General features: G+C 31.8%; 1 protein-coding gene across 1 annotated transcript in view; it reads right to left on the bottom strand.

Annotated features, from left to right (window-relative positions):
* Positions 1–25775, bottom strand: part of LOC108686994 — a 72637-nt gene that overhangs the window by 13868 nt on the left and 32994 nt on the right. The window contains exons 2-3 of the mRNA XM_018192542.1: positions 5801–5881; positions 1621–1763 (exon numbers count right to left, since the gene is read on the bottom strand). Of these exons, the coding sequence (XP_018048031.1) occupies positions 1621–1763; positions 5801–5881 (224 nt within the window). The remainder of the gene's footprint in view (positions 1–1620; positions 1764–5800; positions 5882–25775) is intronic.

Here is a 25775-nt window from a genome sequence, read left to right as displayed (position 1 = left end):
TTAAAGTATAAATATTATATACATGTGTTTTATCCCCTAAACAAATTAATAACTTTTCTTTTTGTCTTTCAACTCATTTTTAAACCAATAATATTTAATATATGTTATATAATTAGATTTATATTTTAAGAAAGAGTATTGAATGAAAAGGAGAGTTAATTTAAATCCTGTTAATTCGCGATAATTTATTGCTTCATCTTAGCATTAGCGATCATAAAATCATGAACGAAAAACTCATTGGAAATAAAATTAGATTAAAAGTCCGGCTTCTTAATTACTTATTCACGTCTAATTCATCCACAAGATTTAAATTACTTATTCACGTCTAATTCACCCCCAAGATTTAATTCATCCACCAGCAACAATGCCGAACGGCTCGCTAATCAGACCTCCATTACAGAAAACTGGAAACTTCGCGAAGAATAATGTTCTCGCGCATCCCTTTTGGACCATCCTGTACCCGTAGGGTGCCTCGGTTGTATACCCGTCACGTTAACGTGAATTTGCGTCGCATTGCTATTCAAAATTCCGGGATCGTTTGTATGACGGTGCTACATACGTGCAGATTCATTACTCAGTGCAGTCTGTTTCTCTTTCCACTTCTCTATCTCTCTCACGCTTTTTCTCTCTCCCATCACGTTCATCTGCCGTAGAACGACGCTGTTACATCGAAACTCGTTTCACGCTACCTTTGTGTCGAAAAAGCTCCGGTCGGTAATATAAAAAAAGTCGACTGTGTATATGCTGTGCGTTAAATGGGTTAAATATGGATGGAGAGATCTCATAATGCAATAATAATGAACATAATTAAGTGGTTAAGTTAATATAAATATAACTTGGTTCCGACATTATATATTCAATTATTTAAATACTTAAATAAGGTTAATGATATAGTAATATAAAAGGATGTTAAAAAAATTCTCACTCACTCTAAACTCATTATTTCTAAAAGAAGCGTTTAAAAAATTACATGCGATAAAAATGTCGTGTATTTCCAGCTTACAAAAATACAAAAATAGACTATTGGTTTGTTGAGTGAGTTTAACTTTTATCATCCTTTTTCTAATTAAAATACAAATTTTTGTACAACTATTACGTTTTGATTGAAAATTAAAAATCATAAAGTAGAAATCATGTGACATTTTTTTAAACAATTTAATTTGATCATAATTATAATATATTCATAATATCGATAGTCCGACGTACAAAAATAGATTATTGATGCTTTAGACTTTAGACTATTGGAATGAATTCGACTTATCATCTTCTCTCAAGAATGTAGATAGATCATTATTACGATACATCTTTAATGTAGGTAGCTTTACAAAAATAGACTATTGGTATTGTTGAATGAGTTCGACTTATCACTCTTTTTCCAATTAAATATATATTTGCATAATTATTTCATGTAAAAAATTTCATATTGAAAAAAGTCACAATATAGAGATCACACGGTATCTACCTTTTTCCAACAATATTGCGACAATGAATAATCACAGTTATGTAACAGTGTATCCTCTTGCCCGCAGGTACGTGTCTTTGTGAAACAAGTTCTCCGTTAATCGAGGGTCGCATAATCGCGGATGCAACAACAACGATCGACGGACGACGTGTACCCACCTGTGAGCCCATTCTATGAGAGACTGGATGGCCTCGGGCGGTGCCACAGAAATATAATTGCCGACATGCTCCCAGGCTGCCAGAAGCGCATTCGCCTTGTCGACGTACTTCTTTTTGCTGTCACTCAGCGTCGCCTCGAACCCCTGCGAAGTGAAGAAATCGTTGGCTCGATTAATAGGAACAGGAAAATCGAAGAACGAAGGGTTGCTGAGGAACAGTAATCGTCACGTCAGCATCAATGCGAGATACGACGATTCATCCTGATGAATAGCACCGCGTTTTTCGTATTGTACTGAACCCTTCGATATACTCTAATTGTTGATTGTCTTGTTCAGTTAAGGGTATTCCCTACCTCATCTAATTACAAATCGTATTAATTTATCTGCAGATATTTGCTATTTGCGTTGGCGGTAAACAACCAATATTACCTTACCTTAAGTAACTCTAATTAATTAACTCAATGTGTTTGTCTGTTTCTATATCTTATGTATCTTTCAGCTTCCTATACCCATCTTCGCTTTCAGTCCGTCTATCTTCAGTCTATCTATCTTTCATTTCCACCCACACACATTTCCGCACATTTAATAAATTAGATTTGTAGAACTAAAATGTAAAATATATACTCTTGCCCCTTTAGAGATTTATATTTGTTTTCACTGAAGGTATCGAAATACATTAAGTACATTAATATTATATATTGCAGTACTAATATTATTAATTTGAGATTGAAGGCAATATTTATATTTAACATTGAGTTCTGAAATAAAATTAAAAAGCAGACTATGCCCATAATTAATTGACATTGATAAATCGATTCATCGATCGTATTGAGAGATCAAGAAGAAGTGCAAGAGAAAATAAAGAAATATAAATCTAGAAAAGATAGACATGTGAAAAGATCATCGACAGAGAAAGAAACTCAAAGTTTTTACTCGCGAAGAAAGAACGAAATACTGAAAGCCATGACCTGGTAAAACATTCCTTGAAGAACAATATTTTTTAACGCTCGATACATCAGCATACTCGACAATTTTACATCGGTGATATGACATGTATTACGTAAAAAAAATACGTTATTGTCGCGTGTGGAAATAGCTTTTTGATTATGCAATTTCTTGGAACACGCTGCTTTCGTGAGAAGAAGATTATCTTTATTGCAAAGTAATATAAGTTTGAAATTAAAATGCATAGCTACATAATAAAAATTTATAGATATTAAAGCGACACAAAAAAAGAAAAGAGAGAGAAGAAAGAAGAATTTTAATAAATCTGCTGCGAAAGAACAATTATTATAAAATTATCTAAAAGAAGAATTCGATTCTCAAAAATACAGAATTAAATTTCTTCAATACTTGAATAGCAGAAGGGTTGTAAAGGGGCTTAACTATGCCATACGTTCCCAAGAACGTTCTGTAAGAACCGACAACGTCGGTTTCGAGAATCGAAGGAGTTTCCATGTTGAATGGGTTAAAAGCGACCCTACTGCATCTGTGCGCTTGTTTCTTTCAGTAGAAAGCGCAGCCGCACATAACAAGCGTAATGACATTTATCCAGGGGACTTTGAAGTGACATTCCCTTGGCAAACAATGTTTACCAAGGACCACGTAGTTCCGCGGAGGATTGATAACGCGGTTAAAGCTGTGGAGTTATTCGGGAATCGTATTATTCAAAGCAATTACCTGCGCGCGCTAAGGTTCGTGCAAGACGAAAAAAGGCGAACCGAGTCACAAAATAAAACTCATTTCCCTCATCGAGAACATGATGGAAGTACTTCCACCATGCAGCGAGGATTTTACATGAGAATCATCACATATTTCCCTTCAGGGTTTTCTGCTGATCACAGTTTTGAAAGAAAAAGCCCTTCCTTCATTACAACATTATCGTAACAAATAATTATATATAATAATAAAAATAATGTAATAAAATCTAATAAGAAATTCTTTTATTATTATTTGTTCACTAAATATATTATATAAAATTTAATATTTAAGATTTTACGTTTATAATTAAAAATTAAAATATTCATAAAAGCTTCGTTAATTTTAATTATAATTTTATTATGTTAATAAGTAATGCTACAGAAGACTTCAAACATCGTTATCGAGACGGTTATTTTATGGATAATGAAGATGTTTTGGGACCGCAATATTCTACCCTCGCAGAATAAAAACTTCGATATACCTACACTCAAAAAAGATCTTGCAGGCGAAAATTATCTAAGTACGAAATAGCTAAAATAGATAAATTTTTAACAAGTACTGCGATATTGGATATGTATTGCCTAATCACATAGATAATCACAGAAATAGAAATTTAGATTTGTGTTATAAATTCTATAGACGTAGACTGAAAGAAAAAATTAACTACAGTAAATTAGATAATAAAATATAGCATTGTTAATTGGCTGCAATAGGCAATTTTTGGTTGCATTATCCTATCCGCAATATCATAAGATTTCGATAGGCTAACGCAACCAAAAATTGACTGCTGCAATCAATTAAAAATGCTATGCCATATTCAGCTAATCTTTTCTTTCAGTATGATAATTTTCTATCAGATACAAAAAACAGCTATAATTCTAGCTGGAGCAGCAAAATATTGTTTTGCGTGTATAGCGTGAAACGCATCAAAAAGACGATTTGCGTCAATTCGGTGCATTACCGTAAACATATTAGATCGGATGGGATTCAGCATAAAACCTCAAATATACCTGGAGATTGGAACGAATTTGACATGGCATTGGCAAATTCGTCGAGTAAATGTCACCTCTTGATTTCCATTGGTTCTTTTTGTTAATCACAGTTCGATGCATCTCGATTCACTAACGTTTCGTCGTGTACAGGATATGCACAAAAAAGCGCAGCTACAAACGCTTTTTAGAAATATATTTTGACCGCCACTAAAAATTAAAGAAAAAGATGAAAAACGTTAACGATGATCTAAAAACCTTTCCATTTTGATAAAATTCTTGCACAGTTTATGATCTTTCGTGGTCACACTGAGAGAAAAATGTCGAAATATTGCGAAGCAAATGTTACTTACGAAATTTGATTATAATAAGGAAATACATTTCTGTGAAATATATCTTATTTCTGTGAAATATATTTCATTTCTGTAAAATATATCTCGTTAATTGCAAAAAAATAAAATAGATGGCTTACTTGCTAGGAGTAAAATTTTATTTCGCTTGTACTTAAATAAATATTTATTTCAGTGAAATAAATAAATTTATTACAAATATATTTTTAAGCATCTTTTTCTCAGTGCAGATTTATAAAAATAATAAACAATATTTAACTAAAATAAATGAATAAACTGACTATAAACTGTAAATAATACCGATGATAGCAATAACAACGATGGTAGCAGAATTCTTCTTGCTTTGTCAATTGTTAACTAAAAGATATCGAGACTTATGTTACCCCCGCACACTCGTAACGTTACCATCACGAACATGGAAAACGTTTTTCCTTTGTTCGCAAACATTTCTCTTCACATATTTGAAAGGAGTATTTCCTCCATCAAGAGACGGAGAAAATATGGAAGTTCTTATCTATCTCGGCAAAGTCTTTATGTCACATAATATTATTCTGTTTGCTATCTTCTGGCATATTTCGTTCGTGCGCATTTATCGTGTCAAAAGATAAAGATTGCCAAAAGCAATAACGATATCAAAGATGAGAATTGAAGGATTCGATGTAACGAAGGGTTCAGTGTAATAGATGTACTGTTAAATTCATAACGTCAAATTATATTCAATTTGACTTCTTTTTAATTATTTAATAGATCGCTCTTATTTAATATGTCGTTAATTTAAACAACGGAATAATTTAACTCAAATATTATATTTGATTCAAATTTAGTTTATTATTATTAAGTTTATTATTATTAGGCATACCTTAATATGAATGTTGTTTACTTTGAAACTAACTACAGAAAAAGATTAATTTACATTTTAATACATTTTGATATGGAAAAGATTAAAAGTAACAAAATATCATTTAATATCAAGGAGTTGCCATTGTTCCTTTAATAATATCTAACAATGAACCGTTCGAGTCTTCAAAATATAAAAACTCAAATTAAATTAATTTCAACTCGACTATATTATTGAGAGAGATTGATTTAAAATTTATCAATGTTTTTCCATTTTGTAATTGTATTAATAAATAAGACGTACCTTTACCGCCAAAAAATATTCTTGTCCCTTGGAGCTCGTGAACGAACCACTGTGTGCCGCTGGAACCACCGACGATTGAAGCTGTAAAAATAAAACAGTGATAATATTAGAAAATATTCAGAAATGTTGGCACTATCGTATTTTCTAAAATTAAACTTCAAGCGTTTTAGACCTAACACCGGATGCGGCATTAAAGGAATACAAATTAGCATTCGCGAAAGTATCAGTTTCAGGAAGGGATAGGTATTTTTAAACTTAGTTGCAGTGTGACTCGTCCTAGAATCGTTCCGCATGCAATGTAATCGGTCACGTTCGCTCGCGAATTTATTACACGAACGATATCAGAGAGTTAGCTGGCGTTTAATGTTGCGAACGCATTGCGAATGCAATTTGGTGCAAAATCGGGGAAGAAAAAACCGAAGGGAAAGACGTCATTTTCACAGGGTGCACGTCGAGAGACGTTTCTCGCGAGGAATTACCAGCGACGGCATTCCCGGCTGACGCGACGTATCCAAGAACATACTCGACACGTCGCCCACAAATTTCCCGCGAATGCGCCCGATGTATCGTGCATCCGGAATACCGAGGGATGTGCGGCGAGATTCTCGGAGTGCGACGTGGGAGGGCCGCGTCTTTGCACCCGCGATCGGCGAAAAACCGCGAGAGACGTGGGGATAAACACAGTGCGAGACACGACGGCGCTCCTTTAACCCGCCTATGCGCGGATTTCCGACATAAAGAGAGGGAAGAATCCGGAGCGTTTCATCATAGATCACGAGACTCGTCCATATCTCAATATGCAGTATAAAACTGTAGAAGAAACTCAATTCTTCGATTTTAAAAAATAGAAAAAAAAAATTGGCTGCTGCAGCAAATTAGATGGTAAAATATGATATAGCATTTTTAATTGGCTGCTGCAATTAAAAATTGGCTGCTGCAGCCAATTAAAAATGCTATGCTATATTTTACTATTTAATTTGCTGCAATAATTTTTTTTTCATTGTATGAATAAAATAAATTTGTTATTAAATTAATCAATGCATTCTTTTTAGAATGAAAAATATTTAGGCTGAGAAGAATGTATTCATAGAATAAAACCCTCGAAAATTTTTAAAATTTGAAAACGCTCGTTCTCACGTTTCATGTATGATTTTCTAATTATTATATATAGCGCCTTCATGGAAATAACATGAGAGTTCGAGTTATACCTGTGCAACAAGTTTTCGTAAATCTTTAAAGGCTGCGAGCACGCGAGATTATTATAGCAAAACGCTGCAACGTGATGTCCTACCTGTGCAATACGGCAACGGCTACGTCACAAATCAATTGTAATGTTGGCTTTTATTATGAAATACGGGTCAATAAGTTCTCCCGAGGCAATTTCCTTCTGTGTGTTCGCACATATATGAGCCATACGACCGCAACATTTATCCTGCGCTGAATGTAATCAGTGCGGAACGTCACAGTTGCAGTTTCGGCTTTTTTTATTTTCTTTTTATATCGAATAAACTTCGATCTAATATAACGGATATAACACTAAAATAAAAGCGTTTGGTATTTATGACTATAATTGCATGATAAAGTAGTTATGATTAGAAGTTCCAGTTTTATTATTGCTACATGTGATAATAACTGTACATGTGTAACATAGCAATAATAAAAATGGAGCTTCTAATCATAACTATTTCATCATGCAATTATAGTCACAAATATCAATTCTCTTAAACATGAAAAAGTATTTACTGTAAATTATGATAATTTTAAATATAATCGCAATATAATTCTTTTTTAATTAATTTATTATTTATGGTAATAATAATTAAAAAAGATATATTAAGAAAAATTAAAGATTCTCAAATAATGTACATTATTATTAATAGCCTAATATTATATTTGCATATTAAAACAACTGTGAATATATAGTTGTCTCAAAAAACAACTATTTCTTAGTTAAATTATAGTAGTTATATTTTTCCTCTCAATATAATCATATCAAATGTATAGCGATATAATATCGTTCAAATTATTTAACTTCATCATAAAAATAAATTAAAAAAAAAACACTATATTTAAAAATTGCGTTTTGTTAGTCTAAAATATTCACAATATTTATAGGATATCTCGATTCTTTTAGCATCTTTATTATTTTAATAGCACTTCTCTTTTGTTGACAGTTTTATTTCTCACCGAACATAATTCCTCTCTTGCAATGCTGCAACTTTTCGGATACACATTTTTATACACAGTTTCAATTTTATTCTGGCTTATTCAATTTTTTACAAACTTTTTCCTCGTGATCATTTTAGTTTTTAATCCGTTCCATTGCGCGCATTTTCACAATGTGTGAGTAAGTTCGCTCGCAATCCGCTTAGCGTTATCATGTGACAAAAGCGCCAGAAATATCGAGCGCGACCCAGGTTTAATTTCGCGGCATTTTATCAAAATCGATTTATCCGTCAGGCTCGGACCGATCTCGTTCGCGAATCTATGGATTGATTCGACGGCACGACCAACTTTCCGGAGAATTACGAATCTGGGTCAAATGGATCCATCGCGTAATAACTTTTGAGGTTGACATTGAGGCAGCGCGAAATTCCTCGAGGCTTTCATCCGTTTGAACGATATTACGAAAAATGGAATGCTTACGTCTGTCATATAGACTATTATAGATGGATCTTGTTCATAGAGCATTGTTATTATTATCGTATTGTTAGTTATTATTATCGTATAATAATTTAAGTTTTACTTGCTAAATTATTATTTAATATTAAAAATAGGAAAAGCGCAAATATGTGGGATTATCATTTAATTAAAAGTTGAAGTATTAAAAAGATATAATCCTCTCGTACTGTCAATTTTTTTTCATTTTACATTGTGAAAAGTTTATCAGAATAGAAGAACTTTACTGTGCCTCTCATATCTCTGCCATTTTAATTTTATATTTTTATGGAACATTCATTATACGACGCACAGAAGAAAATAGCAGGTCAATCAAATGTAATCCAGATGGCAATAAAAATTGCCAGGAGCAGGTGCGGGACTTACGATTTCTTTTCCAAGCACGCACGCTGCCCGATCGTTAGACTGGAGCTTTATTCGAAAGCACAACTCGCAAGCTCGGTTACTTACACAGAAAGTCCCCCAACCCCTTCCGCCATCGCCGCGTAACTTTGCCCATTTGCAACTTTCGTGTTGCGCCCTTCTTCTCTCCTCTCCCCCGCCGAATCACCCTTCGTGGAGAAGACTTTGTTTCCCCCGATTTCGTTTTCTTTCCGACGAAAATGGTTTTACGTTTTCACATAACAAATCCCGCAGACGGCGCGGAAGAGAAACCCCATTAATATTCCTTTTTTCTCACTCGTAATTTCCGTTTCCGTGATCCCGAGGTGGACAAACGTTAGGACAGCGTCTCTGCTTTTCTGCAAAGTGCTATTTCACGAGACGTGAGGAAACAAGCTTATGAAGAAGGGATGATATAGAATAGCAAGATGTTCTTCTCAAAAGAGATTTAAAGTTCAGTTTTCTTAAGCAGACAATGCATACATAGTCAGGTTAATTCTAAAGTTAAAACATAAATGTAGATATTTATATTCTTCAAGAATAAAGGTATAAATAATAATTGTAAGCTATAATATTAAGTACTTGATATTTAAAATTGAATTCAGATTAAAATTTAATCTTTTTATGTCAAGACAAAATACACGACGAACTAACTAAAGAAAGTTAATTGGAAATTCTGCTATTTATTGATATATTTAACCTTTAACCTATGTAGTCACGGTTCAATCTTTTTATTGCATAAATTTATTCCATGCATATCTTGAAACCTTATTTGATCTTCTTGAAGAACATTTATTCTGAATAAAAAAATCTGCTCTATTTCAAATAACAGTTTCAGAGCGCTGCTATTCATGAAAGATCAAATCGACGGTACAATAGAAACAATTAAACTTCCTGTTATAGCAGTTTCTCGATCGATTCTGGATTAAACGAATATTATTGTTTACTGAAGTACCATAGATGTCCAAACATGCAACAAACAAATATTTGAATAAAAATTACAACTACGATGAAATTTCAATAAAATAAATGCTTTACATCGAGGGCTTCCCGTAAAATTCATTAGCATTAATGGAATTGTTGTTTCGTATAATTGCAAGTGGTTATTAATTTGCTATGTATTCAATGCGTCATTCAATATGCAGTGAATACGTAAATCGTTCAATACGTGATAGCAAAGAGAATCGCGTCAGAATCCAATTATATTCTTCCCATCTTTTTTAATGATTGCTTTCTGTAGAATGTATTACAATATTATTATATTGTATAGAATTTAACAAGCTATTAAAAATACACATCAAATCATTTATGTATAAGACCGAATAAAGAGCGACTTCTTACATACATTTTAATCATGTCGTAGTTATAATTGGATTTTGCCTTGAAAGTATTTATAATTTAATTCTTTGAAATGTACTTCTAAATATACAGCGTGTCTCAGAATGATCGCCAAATATTTCGTGTGCAGGTAGAACGGATTTACTAATTGTAAGTCGGAAGTTCTCTACCCATTTTGCAATTTTCGCAATAGTTAACGAGATATTAATTGCTAAATATCGCCGAATATTGGTATTGGTATATTTTCAATAATTTTTTATCCTGATACTATCAACTTTACAGAAAAATAGCAAGAGACAAAAATTGTTTATTTTCTTCTCATAGAATTGTAAAGAATCTTTTATCAATTTTTTACTGCATTTTTTTGTTGGCAACTATTTTTACCAACATGAGAAAATGCGGTATTAAAAAATTCTGAAAAAATTCTCAGAATTCTATGAGAAAAGAATAAACAATTTTTGTCTCTGCTATTTTTCTGTAAAATTGATAGTACCAGGGTAAAAAAATATTTAGAATTAATATTCGGTGATATTTAGCAATTAACATATTGTTTTTTGCGAAAATTGCAAAATGGTAGATTTTCCGACCCAATTTAGTCCGCTCTACGCACAAAATATTTGACGGTCATTGAGATCCCCTGTATATATGTATATGTATACAGATTTTTATATTCATAAACATTTTCATATACTTTTATATAATCAGCTACGACATTTTGTTTTTAGTATAAAATAAAATATTTATAAATATACTACATAAATTTATTGTAAATCTTTTACTTTCAAGAATTTATTAACTATTTAGAACATATTAATAAAAGCAAAAGAAAATATTTTATCTCTTCTTTAGCTGTCGAAATTTCTTTCTAAAACTAGTTTTCTATAAACTTTATCCGCTTAAAGTGGACAGAATAGTTCTAACTTAAAAAGTAGAGAGAAAAAGAAATTTCCTTTATATATTGGAAATAAAAATAAATCTCGCAGCAACATAAAATGCAGGTCGTATCGATTTTCTAATTTGACGCAGCATCCAGTCGCTCGTGAATCCGACAATCGATATATATGTACAATTATTAATAAGAAATTACTATTTTGAGATACATTAATTATATTTGGAAAATTCTGATGTCTGCTGTTGAAGGAACGGCGCGTGTCGCCGACGCATTTTGCGATCTCATTCTGATAATCGACAGCCGATACGTCACGAGGGATATCCGATATCAACCAATATCTCGCAAGGAAATAATGCAGGATCCATTAAAAAGACGAAATAGACAACCGTTGATTCATTCAAGAATACAGTACCGCAAAGCACAGTATGATATGGATTATTAAATACAATAATATATCTATAATAATATATCCAAAGGTATATTATATTTGCGAGGCTAAAATTATAATTTAATTATCTGAGAATTAATGAGCTTTCTAATTTTCTCTCCCAGTGTACATCGAAAACAACAATTATTATCTATCCGACTGATTAAGTTCTGTAAAATTGATTTGTTTCCAAACATGAAAACCGGTATAAGCTAAATTTAAAGCGCGAATAATTAACACTATATGACGCATCGTTTTTAATGCTTATCAAAAATTTCTGTGGATTAAAATTCGAATTAATATTTAACAATAAGTTTTCTATCGCTTGAAAAGATAATCTGATAAGTATAAAGTATTTGTGTAACAAGAGCATAAATGAGGCAATATTTTTCAATGAGAGAGAGAGAGAGAGAGAGAGAGAGAGAGAGAGAGAGAGAGAATTTAATAATCTCTCCCCTACAATATTTATTTGCGATAACTGCATGTATTTATATAACAAACAATACAAATAATCATAAGGCTATTAATTATATTATTGGAACATTCCAATGTTTAAATTTATTCCTGCCAATATATAAATAAAAATAAAGTAAAAGCTTTTCGCTTTAGTCTATTTCAGAGACATAACATATTTGAATGAGAAAATTATATCTAACGGAATTCTGACCTCCACAGTGAATTGAAAAGTGAATTAATGTTTTAACAATAGAAGGGCTGCCACAACTGAGCACAATAGGAAACAGAGGGTCTCTTACTAAACTTCTTGACATCTTCAAATGCATGCTTGAAGAAATCATTGCTTCTCTTGCAAAAGTCATCGTGCAAAATATAATATTTTCATTGCCATAGACATCTTCCTTAGAATCTGACATTTATTTTATTCTATCCTTGAACTTTTTAGAAAATATAACACATAAAGATAGAGAATAAATAAAAATCAAGGCGTTTTCCCTTGTCTCGTTTTGGAAAACGATTGTATACGAGAATGGTACAAAGCAATGCAACGACCACGCAATTCTTTGGAAAATTGCCAAGTCAAGTATAATGCTCAACGGAAAAAAGTAGATTCGACAGACCGACGAAGACCGGTATATGGAACATTCGATGAATTTATACGCAATATTCATTGATTACTCTATTCGCAATATACTCTGCCTGTCTTCCGACAATAATTTATTTCTCAATATAAAACCGAAATAAAACTACTAAAGCTATGTTGTTCTCCTCTAAAATATTAGAATATTTTCAATATGTCATAGAAAATATTTCCGAATGTAATGATGTTACTCTTTATCTATCATAAAATAGAATTAATACAAAACCGATTAAATTTATTGCCAGAAATATTTTACTCTTAAATGGAAAATTCTTAAATCTAGAATAAAATTAAACAATATTGTGGCTTGTTTCGAACTATATTATTAAGCTTATAATTAGAACTTTAAATTAATACAAATAGCATAAGAATATAAATACTATATAATATAAACAAACGTTTCGGCTTACGAAGCCTTCTTCAGTGTTAAAACGCAAAAATACAATATTAAATTAACAAACTAAATAACGAATATAATGAAATTTTTTTTTAAATCATTAGTGGTGAAATGTCAATATAAAGAAATCGAACATCAAAATATGTTAAGATTACAAAAAGATAAGAAGATTAAAATACTTCGGTCAACAAAAGACACATGGTGTCCCACGATAAAATAATTTTACTAAATTCATCGGTTGAAATCGAGAATCCAGTTTGTCGCAAACTTGCATTAAACGATTTGAGAATGCATTTATGAATGAATATTTTATATTTTGTAGAATGCGAGAAGATGTATTAAAGTAATATAATTAATTAATATAATTAATTATGAATGAGTACAGGATCAAAACATAACTCATGTTAATTTATATAAAATACTGTAATTAAAACTCTCAAACAGAGATCTGGTACATAAAAATTAGAAGTTGATTGTTTCTTGTTTAAAAATTGAGTGATGTAATGTGTAGGTTAAATAAAAGTAAGTCAATAAAATCGAATGTAAAAAGAAGTCTGTTCAAAACTATGACAATTTATGTTCGCGTATATCGTCAAGTATATTAAAATAAGAGATGTCCAATAATTCAGTATCTTTCATTAAATTTAAACCATTTTATTCTTTAATATATATCATTTCAGAAATAATTTTTTTGCGATAGTTCTTTTCAAAATCAAGAATACTAACATTTTCCCAATTAAAATTATGATTGGTTTCGGTGATATATTATATTTCGAAATTACTAAGTGTTTGGACTGGTCTAATTTTATATTATTGCGATGTTCTTTAATTCTTGTCTGTAATTGTCTCTTCGTTTGGCCAACGTAAAAAGCATCACAGTTATTACAATTTAATTTATATATGACGTTATTATTTCTATCATGTTGATTTTTATCTTTATGAACTTTAATAAATTTAGCTTGTTTAAACACCTATAGTCTATATTTTTTTAAAAATATATGAGCTTTTCACTCTAATTCTAGAATAAAATAATCTTGGACAACGATTTCATGCCAAATACTGAACGATAATAGCAAATTTTAATAAATGATTGTTTGAATAGTTCTAAATAAATATTTATTAAATGTAAACATATATTTATTTGATACAAAAACTAATTTGATTTGACAATCATTTTTTTATTCAATAAATAAATATTTATTTACTGTAAGTAAATGTTTACTTGATACTATTAAAAGAAAAATGTATTAAGATTTAATGATTTTCTTTTCAGTTTAAAGATTTATTTAAATGTAAAAATATATAAACTGAAATATATATACTATTATTTATCTCAAGATAATCAAGATTCACAATAAGTCAATCTTATTTAATTCGAAGGAGGAAAATAAAAATTATCGATTTAATCTTATTATTTTATTTTATTTTATACTGAATAAGATTGCGATAAGAATATTTTTTTATCTCGTTATCAGAAGTCCTTTCTGGGAGGGCAATTTCATGAATTTTATGTATTCTAAACGAATCCATTTCGAGAGTTATTAAACATGAATTGATAGCCCTTCCGGCTTTTCCATGTTAGAAACCGTGACAAAAAGTAATAGCAGCTATGAAGACCGAATATGAATTCCAATGTACGTTCTTACCAAGGATCTTTGGTCATGCGAGAATACTTGGAGGGGAATAAAATCGATTTTTTTCGTTGGTGGAGCAAGGATAAAATTGAAGACGATCGGATAGTCCAAAAGGGGTCTTCTCCTTTATCCTTTCCTAGTTGCTTACGTTTGTGTCACGGCCGCAATGGCCACGAGGTCATCGACCGACCCTTTCCTTAGCGATTCCTGCTATTATAGCAAGTACAAATCTGGTGGCATCAATGAGCCCTTACTTTCACTACCTATATCGTGTTAAATTATATTCAAGGCTTACTTGCTTTTCTTATCAACAACGATAAAATTAAGAAGCTAGCACAAATAATAATTTTATATTATTAGAAAATTATTCAAAATTATCTCAAAGTAATATATGTGATATTTATTAGCGTTAAAAGTATAATAATTTATTTATATAAATACAATATCATTCAATATTTGTATCTAAAAGATTTTTACAGTTGATTAATTTTCCTTCGATGTTAAAGCTTCCGGCTAGATTTTTATAGCAATTATTATTGTTATTATAAATACAAATTACGTATTTTCGTATCACTTAGTATTGTCGCCGTAAGCGTTTAATATCATCGTGCTTGCGATAAAATCAAAATGCTCGAACTATATTGCACGTCGAGTTGCACACAAACAGATAAATCTTAATTCCAGGGAAATAGAATGGTAAAATACCACGCTGTTTTCCCGCGATCCTCTTGATCGGCATTTTTTTAAATCGACAAAATGAAACGCGCGGACGGAAACGTAAACCCCAAGGCGTTTATTGCACGAACATTTATACCTCTCTCTATATCTCTCAGAGCTCAATGTGTGTAAAAATGGACCGACCAAGCGCTGGATTATTCGTGTGGAATTCCGCGGTTGTATACATCCAAAGCTTTGAGCTTTGAAATTCCTTTCTGCCGATACTGACAGCCAATTAGCGCGATGACGCGGGCGTGCGCGTGCGAGCATTCTCCTCCTCTTCCTCGCTCTTATATCTGCACGCGGAATCGGAAGCAAAGAGGATTAAGCTCACCACACGCTCTTCTCCTTCTCGATTGCCAGGTTCAAAGTTCATGATTCTGTGTCGATGTGAGTACTGTAAAACAAGGTTAAATTGCACTGCCATAAAAGTGGTAGCAGATGACACGTTTTAATGCTGCGCGAATATCAAATTTATATTTGCTAAAAGTTATCGAAAAAAAAAAAAAAGAAAAAAGAAAATATTTTAGTTACGTAATAGTTATATGTCTCAGTGCAAACTTTAAAACTTAAACGATAAAAATATCTAGAAAATTGCTGAAGATATAACGTAATATGTATAACACAGACGATTGCTCTCAACATCGAGAAGTTTTTAATCGAGATTTCTCGATACTGCGACATTCCATACTGATAACTCACGAACGAGAACTGCTACGATCGCAAAGTTATGCGATGTAATGGAAGAAAAAAGAAACTAGGTCTCTCGATTTTTAAACATTTCACCAGTATGAAAAGAATGCAATTTCCAAAAGAAAGAACGATTAAGAAGAAGAAAATTCAAATGATTTTGCTTCGAAAAATATAGGATTTTCGTTCAAAGGACAAAAAAATCCTCCCGAAAATCCTTTTTTTATTGGAAGAAAAAATATGAAAGATGAAAGATAAAGTGTGAAAAATCTACCATATGAATCCTTTAGTTAACAAGTGACATAAGTTCAAAATTAGAAAAAATGCGTTTGTTAGAAGTAGAAAGTATTAAAAATGTTTGTTTTATCTATATTAATTTAATTTACTTTTATTTTGTTTTTATGTTTATAAAAAATAAAAAATCAATTTTACATCATAAATAAAGTGACCGTAAAAGAAGCTGGACTTAAGTCACTATTCCAGATATTTTTATGAACTTTATTTACAATAACTTGATGTAAAATTGATTTTATTTTTTATAAACATAAAAACAAAATAAAAATTAATTAAATTGATAGCTAAAACAAACATTCTTAGTACTTTCTATTTCTATAACAAATGCATTTTTCCTAATTTTGGACTTTTGCTACTTGTCAACTAAGGGACTCATATAATCTGCAGATAAAGACAAATGGTGTATATATATATAGATATACATTGTGTGTGTATGTGTGTGTGTGTGTGTGTGTGTGTGTATGGTCTAGATATTTTTATCGTTTAAGTTTTAAAACACTGACGCAGATGAATGCAAATTAATTTACATATTTTCAGTGTCGATAAATAATTTAACCATTTTAATTACATATTCTTTGTTGTCACAATAATCTCATAACGTTAAAAGAATTAAATTATTTATTAATATTAAAAATAAGTAAACTAATTTGCATTCAATTGTACCAATGTTACATTAATTTTCCCAGTGAAAAACGTTATAAGTTGCTGATAACAATTCGACAAAAAATATGTTCATTTATTGTAAATCGAGATATGAGTATTTCGTATATCGCAATCACTTAAATAAAGATATAACAGAAAGAAGAATAAAAAAATAAAAACGTTAGTCTGTAGAAAATATCAATTTAAGATTTAGGTACCACAGAGAGTTAGGGAAACGTTTTACGATGTTGGTGTAATAAAAAGCATTTTAGGAAATGTGTGTGTGTGTGTGTGTGTATATATATATATAAATATTGTGTGTATATATATATATATATAAATATTGTGTGTATATATATATATATATATATAAATATTTTGTCTAGTACACACAACACGCACATGAATTCGTTTGGTTGACGTGGATATCAAATATCGGTTGGAACGACAGTAGAAGTGGCACTAACGTGGACGATACTTTATTTCCAGAATGAGAACAGTCTACGGTCCGTCCAACTCGAATCTCAATAGCGTACTATGCGAGGCAGCCAGATCGATTCTTTCGCTTGAAAAGTTAGTCTTTTATTCCAAAAGAATAACAGCGGTCTGTCTCGATCTCGACTTCTCCCTTCGCGTCGAGGCGCCTGTATTGGATATCCGCGTCTTACAAAGTACTTGGCTCATCCGAGAAAAGAAAAATATTTTCCACCACATGCGCAGCCATCGTAATCTCACGTCAAGGTGATGTCGGAAAACTAAACACGTATTCCCAGCGTTCGTATATATTTACTTTTTTCCTCTTTTATTATTTACTACGCCTCTGCCCTGCCGCCGTAATATACCTTTACATACAGCAGGGCAGTGACATACAAGTGCAATCCTAATTATTAATATATGTATGCAAATGAATGTTAAAACCAAAAAGTAAATTTTAAACGTGCAATTAATTTCATGTATAATTAATTAATATTAACAGATAGGAATGAATAAATCAGGAATAATAAGAGACTATAAATTTAGACACGCGGTTAAAATTGATATGAATTTATATCAAATAATTTGTAACATGTTGTTTGCCTCTCTGAACGAAATTCATTTATATTCATATTTGTAAAATGAGAGTTTAATATATATTTTGTATAATGTTCTAAATTCAGGGAGATTTTGCTGTAAAACTGTCAAATGCTTGCATGATTTTCGAAATTTGCAAACAATTTAATGATTGAAAAAATTTAGTCAAACGAGATTTGTTCATATAAAAAGAAAGTTGAATGATTTTGTAAAATTAAAACATTCTTTTCTAGCGAAAAAAAAACTGTTTCGTGCGAATAAAAACTCTTTGTCTATTAATGTCAACTTCTATTAAATTCAGTTTGCTATATAAATGGGATTATTCGTGTCGGATTATGCTGTGAAATAAAATTTTTTGCTGCATCCTTTTTAATCTTGTCAAATATCAACTGCTAACTCTCTCCTCACATCTTCTCTTCGTTCCATTTCTCTCCGTCTGCGGTGCCTCGCGTAAGATTAATCGGCGCTGCTTCTTATTGGTCGCTTCTGCTTATTCGTGACGAACGGCAATTATTCTCTCTTCAACGTCTCACACGGCAGAGCTAAACCTGAGCCTCGCACATACGAGTCTATCGATTTACTGGATTTCGAAGTACAGCGTACGGAGTTTTGTTTTAAATGGTGGAATCATTATCTTCTGAAAAAAATATGTAAATGAAATCGTCCATTCGACTCATTTGCAAGAAATATTCCAATTTTTTATAAAGTTCGTTTGCTTCTCTTCTTTATTCAGCGAATCGAGAAAAAATAATTTATAAAAAGCTGCAATCGCTCATGTTTGTTATATAATTAATGGATCATTACAGTATCGTTAAGTTCAATTTAAAGTTATTTTTTTAATATTTTAATCGATTGAGTGAGGAATAAAATACTCCTATGTAAAGAATATTGCAAAGAATATGCAATTTATTTTTGAATAGGCGATAGAAATAATCAATTTTACCATTTGTCTCAAAGAAATATACATATTTTCTTACACTTTAGTTATGAAGTCAATTTGACATCACATGATTAATTAAAAGTTAAGTTGCACATCTGAAAATAGCAAATATCTCGAAATTTGCTTCTAAAAATACAGATGTTGGCTTTCAACTTACAAGACTGAAAACGCCAATATTAAACAGAAACGCGACAAGATGCGATCGTTTGAAGCTTAACAGGGCAGAAGCAAGGGAAGTTTATCTTCGTTCCTGACTTGAAAGCAAACGTCGGCAACGAGTAACTAGATCCACCAGAGCGACGTGTTATCACTTCGCGCTTAGATTCGCTATCGCGCCAATTTGCACGTGAATACTTTCTCGCACGTTAGTCTCACGAATTATTCGCTCTTTCCGTTAAAATTTCCTGAAATTCGCTTCTCGTATTTCCAGTTTTGTATGACTAATGTTACCTAAGAGATATATCAGAAAATGAGAAAAAATTGAGTACCATAAGAAAACTAGAAAAAATTAAAAACGAACAAAAAATAAAAAAAAAAGATTAAAGAATATAAATTATTAACATGTTACTTCTTGTTTTTCACGTTTTTTAGCTTATATTTTATCTTAATTCAATATTATTAAATTCGTTATCAATGAATAATAGATTCATAGAATGTTCATTTACACGGAAAGGACATTTTATTTTAAAATATCTAAAAATTTAACTAGATACAGATGATAATTTTATACAGAAAATAATTTTAGTTAGACTATCAAAATAATTTTATTGGACTATCAAAATAATTATGTAGAACGCTAAAGCTAGTTGCTAAAATATCAAACTGTTTGCAGCATTAAGTTTAAGCGTCTTATATATATAATTATTTCGATAATTCAAAAAAATTATTTTTTAGATCCTTCTAGATCAGTTTATATTTTTAGATATTTCAAAATTACTCTCCTCATGTACACTTTAATTTTAATGAGATTCATAGTTCTATTTAAAAGTTGGAAAATCGCCACAATTGTGCCAATAATTTCATTTAGAAAAGAAACGATCGATATTCACACAAAATCTATCACTATAAAGCACATTTATTTTGGGATACTATATATATATATATATATATGAGCCGAGGCGAATTGGGGTTGACTTCTTTTTAGGATGGTGAGATTATCTTCGATGTATTTCTTGTTGTACGTATACATACACATGCATCGGTTATCTCAAGGCAGCCAGATCACCCCACGCGGGTTGCGTTAAAAAAAAAAAAGGCATCTAAAGTAAACATTCCAATAATCACGTATGTCACTGAAAGGAAAGATTGGCTGTGAATGTGGTATAGCATTTAAAAATGGTGCTATAACCAAAAATTAATTGCAGTCAATTAAAAACGCTATATTTTATCATCTAAATTGTTGCAGCCAATCTTTTGTTTCAGTGTATGTCAAGAATATTAGAAGTATTTACACAAAAAGTATTTACACTTTATTTGTTTATATTATTAATCTCAAATGCTTTTTTAAATATAGTATATTATAATTTAATTGTAATCTTTAAATACAATTAGACTATAATATTGTATAATAAAAACAGCATTTTTAAGATTAAACACACATGAGTAAAAGAGGCCATATTCGGTCAAAGCGATTCTTCGTACTCAATCACATTTCTTTTATGAATTTATAATTTACAATTTCCAATTTTGAAATTAATAATGAATTTTGTGTATAAGTATCTGAACATGTCCGGTCACTGGGACATTTACCTTAACGGGAAAAGGAAGTCTAACCCCAACCAATAAATGTGCGCGGCTTCAAGCGTCACTCCATCACCTATATCCTATCAAATGAAAAACTTCCCCTCGTTGCATTAGTATACTTTAGGCAGCCACGATACTTTTGCACGTGCACCCCACGCTCCGTATTACGCGTAAATTTTCGCGTGACCGCGCACACGAATGGCCGCATCATCCGCGGCGACTCTCATGCCGGGCTGTTATCCAACGCGCGAAAGCAAATACCCTTGTAAATACGCTTGCAGGGTGCAAAGGGACCAGGGAGTGCCCAAGCACTCGGTAAAAAGGCACGTGTCGCTTATTTTCGCTCACGCCACGTTCGCCCCGTTTCTAACCGCTGCATTACTCTGCATAATCTCGTAATATTGAGGAACTTAACGGAACGCGAGATGCACGTCGAAACCGACGCTCTGCGCAAAAAAATGTTTAACGATCTTCCATTTACGGAATAAAAATTGCCCGAAATCTGTTTTGTACACACGATCAAATAACTCTGTTCGGTTTTAATATCTGCGATATATTGGTCGCGCTCGAACACTTTATTTAAATAATATCAAATACGATCAAAATATACATCGATGAATTTATACGCTGTTGGAAAAACGCATTAAAAGAGAATTAACGATTAAAAAAACTGCAGTGTTTTGAACAAATTGGATTAAAAAATAATTAATTTGTGGATTTCGTTTATTCCGTTTTTGCAATCTAATATTATATACTATTTACTTTTAATTAACTTTGAGCACTTTGAGAAAGAATAATTTTACTAAAATATCTAAAAATTTACCTAAATACAAATCTGAAAATAACTTAATTTGTTAGATCAAAATAATGATCTAGAAATTTTAAGTGCTACAAAAAATTTTGACATTCTAGCAATCAACTTGAGCGTCCTACATAATATTTTCAAAGTCGAACAAAATTATTTTCAGACTTGTATCTAATTAAATTTTTAAATGCTTTAGCAACTATTCTTTTCGTCTTTGTTCAATCAACTCTTTATCTTTTTCTAGTTTTAAGCATTAGAAAAAGATGAGAAGACCAGATTAAAAGAGAGAGATTAAAGTTAATCTACATTGGTAGAAACGGGAATGAGAAAAAAATTCTGATTGAAAATAAACGAACCAGAAGATTTCTGATTACACTAAAACTGTATAATCAAAATTCTGATTATCTCAATTAGAATTATTAATATAATAGACTTAACAAATAAATTTTGATTTGCTCATTTTCGACCAGGTTAATGCAATCAGACTCTTTTTCCAGTGCAGAAGGTCACTTCGTGTTAGATCTTCTCGACTAATGCAGAATGGCTAAACGTAATCAGCATTACCACGGGAAGGAAAACCACCTGTACGTTAGGGAATTGTTAAACTCCCCTTTTTTTGCTCCTTTTAACTTTCGACCTTTTAGCACCGCCACTAAACCCTCCTTTTGGGGGAAGCCGAAGAGTCGGAGGGGCGACTCGACTATTTTCGAGCGAATAAGAACGGGGTTCTTAATCCTATAATACATACGCCATGTGATATTAGAACAAAAGCAATGTGCGAAAAATAGTCGAGTTGAAACGCCTCATATATACTTTGTTGCACACAATATGTGGCTCGAGTACACGAGTGCAGGGTGTTATTTTATGAACGATTTTTTTACAAACGAAGATGTTAACAGAGGGAGCAAGAACACAGTCAGACACTGGCTGTGCTCGCTTTGGCGCTCACAATGCCTTAAGTGTTTCATCGTTTCATCCTTGTTGTTTATTAAATATTAAAGGACAATTTATGCTCATAAGCACTGTGAGCGCCAAAGCGAACGCAGCCACTGTGTAACATAGTGAATCATTTCATTCTTGTTTAACAAACATCAACAAGAATGTAATGGATTCACTATATTACATTGTGTCTGATTGTGTTTGACTGTGTTTGCCTTGCTAGAAAACACCCAGAATTGTGTCTCGTCTATGTCGCGATAAAATGCCTTCAATGCTTTTCAATTTTCTCAATTTTCGAACTTCCGATAAGTCCACGGAGAATTCTCTTCGTAATTAAATTCCTTAAATAAATTTTGAGATGCTCGTGACACGAATTTCGTGTTACCGATTTCCAAATCGTTTCAGAGAATATATATTTCTTCATTGATAATTCCTCCAACATTATCGTAGCAAGTTTATTTGCGTAAGAAAATTATTCTTTACATAAGTGTGTGTAACGCGACTTGAGTCATCCGCCTGGGGAATCTGCTTTCCTGAATTTATGCGATTCTCTTTCTCTTCCTCTCTTTCCCTTCATTTGGATCCTTTGCGTAGCAATTTGTCGAATAAGACTCTTCTGGGACTACACCAACTAATGATGTTACAAGAAAACGTAGTACGGTGGAGCACAAGTTTCCGAATAACACGTTTAGTCCTGAGAAAGCTCATTACCGGCCGCGATCGTCTAATCACGGGAAGAAGAGCGAGTAGAAGAAAGTGCTAGAGGTACTACAGAATTAAACATGAATCGCCTTGAATCATTTGAAGAAGCAAGGAAACTTCGATCAAGGTCATCTCTCCTTATCTAAGAGGAAAAAAATTAGCAACGTATATAGTTTGCGAAACGCTTTACTGCACTGAGAAAAATATCTGGAAATAAAATGGACCAAAAGATTCTGATTATATCAAAATTCTGGTTTGTCCATTGAAACTAGAATTAGATTTAACAAGAAAATTCTGATTCGTCTGATTTTCAACTGAGTAAATTTCATTAATCAGACATTTATTTCAGTGTAGATAATCCAAAAAATTCATATTAAATACTTATTTTTTATTATTCCCCAAAATATTTCCCTACAAATATTTTTTTAATACAATCTAAATAATAATTTTTAAATCAAGTTAAAATGTCAAAATGACATTATAAGTATTATTGTAGTTATTTCTAAACTGCAATTTCCCATAAAATCGAAATAATAATAAACATATCAAAATTAAAATATCAAAATAGTAAATTTATATAAAAAAAAGAATTAAATAGGATAACGAATATTGAAAAGATTTCTTTTTTACACAATTCTCATCAAAATTGCGAATATCGCGGAAGTACAGAAATCACAAGTGAATTAACGTATTTTCTTTCTTGCGTTTCTTCTCTCCTTTTTGTCGCATTAATTCGGTCTGTCAAGGCGGTGTATCGTATGCATCGCAACTTTCGCGTGTAACACGCGAAAGGTCGCGAGCTTTAACTGCGCTTCAAAGCTTTAAAAACTGCGATTTGCCGATTTCCACCGACCTCCAGATTTATTGCTTTAAATATATTTTAACGAGTCACGGATGAATTAAAATTGACGTTTAAAAACTTCTGTCTCGATTTTTTTATGAACAGTAACAAAACACGCGCATTATATAAGTGATGTTTTCATCATTGAAGCTTATGCGATTATACGAGCTGCAACGCATATAAGTCATGCCGAGGATTAATATAAAAAAAATGAGCATAAATTGTCATTCAAATAATTATAAAAAATAACTTTCAAAAGCTGAAGTTAAAGTTAAAATAACGGCAAAGTTAATCTCTGCGTCGACACGTCAGCTGTTGCGTGGCAACAGGTGGTACTTTGTGCAAATAAAAAAAAAATAATAAAAGCATAATCAGTTGCAATGGCCTTTCGTATATTAAAATATAATTCTTTATTGTAAAAGGGATTTTATGATAAAAAGTAAAAAAAAAAAAAGACAATTTAAATACTTGTATATGTGACATTGTAAAATTATTAGAAAATGTAGATATTTATGCGAATATAAGCTTTTTTTTTATACTTGCGTAACTTTTATCGACAATTTCTTCTTCCTTTTGAAATTCCTCTACTGCGACACGATTAAACAATATTTATTTAATCCCTTTAAAGGCTTTACCGCTTGTTGGAGCACCTATGTACTGCGATCGCCATTTTCACTTCTTTGCCATTAAACGGTTGTTTTACTCGTTTAAGTATAATGAAAACAAAGAAAAATTTAATTTCTATCCTTTCTCTTTTCTTACTTCTTGTCACAGTTGTCAACGCCATAATTAGATAGACGGAAAAATGCATTTAAAATTTTTCTCATTTAACATCGTTTTTAATTTCCATTGTCACAAGATATGTCGTAAATCACAAAAGTATTATAACACTTCGCGTGTTGGCGCCATTGAAATTCGACCACGTTGAAATTGTAACAATTCCGATCTCTATTTTCATACGCCGTGGGCGAACGTCAAAGGATTTCGCATCTTCAATATACATCCCCTTTAAAAAATATCCTAGATAGAACAAGACCAACGTTGCTGGAAAGAAAAGCAAGCAGGGGAGAAAGAACTCCACCCTCCAAATGCCGAATGTAGGAAGGGCGAAGAGACACACACACATACACGCGCATATACTCAATCTCAATCTCTCTCTCTCTCTCTCTCTCTCTCTCTCTCTCTCTCTCTCTCTTTCTCTCGTTAAATATCACGAAGAACCTTTTCCAACAGGGACTTTCTAGGACAAAACGAAGCGTCGGCCGTTTGCGATGGATATTGCGAGTCGGTCGAGTGCGAGTTACGCTATGGGGAATGCCATTGTTTCCTTCTCAAAGGGAAGGTGAACACGAAATACGAAGATACAGGGAAGATATGGAATGGAGAGAATCGGAATTATGATTAAATTTTCGACTACTCGTGGAGCGGCAAATATTATCCTTGAGTCGAGATAAGACGCTTTACATTTGCACTAAATGTGTCTGCGCGATAAGATATTCCAGTATGTACATTCATGCTAAATGCGACGTCTGATATTCACCTCGCATTGATGTTGATACGATTCTCGTTCATCAAATAAATGTCATTCGATTAGTTTTGTTCGAACAAATTCGAAAAAAATTCAATTTTCTTTAACTCTCATATAAAATATTTGAAGACAAGCTAATTTTCAATAAGCTAATTTTCAGTGATAAGTTTATTATATACTTTACGGTATATATCTATTGCATAAACTATTATTATAAAA

Source organism: Atta colombica, unplaced genomic scaffold (genome assembly GCF_001594045.1).
Source record: "Atta colombica isolate Treedump-2 unplaced genomic scaffold, Acol1.0 scaffold198, whole genome shotgun sequence".
Classification (NCBI taxonomy): Eukaryota; Metazoa; Arthropoda; class Insecta; order Hymenoptera; family Formicidae; genus Atta; species Atta colombica.
Note: the sequence above shows the minus strand (reverse complement) of the source record. Positions and strands in the feature narration are given on the sequence as shown.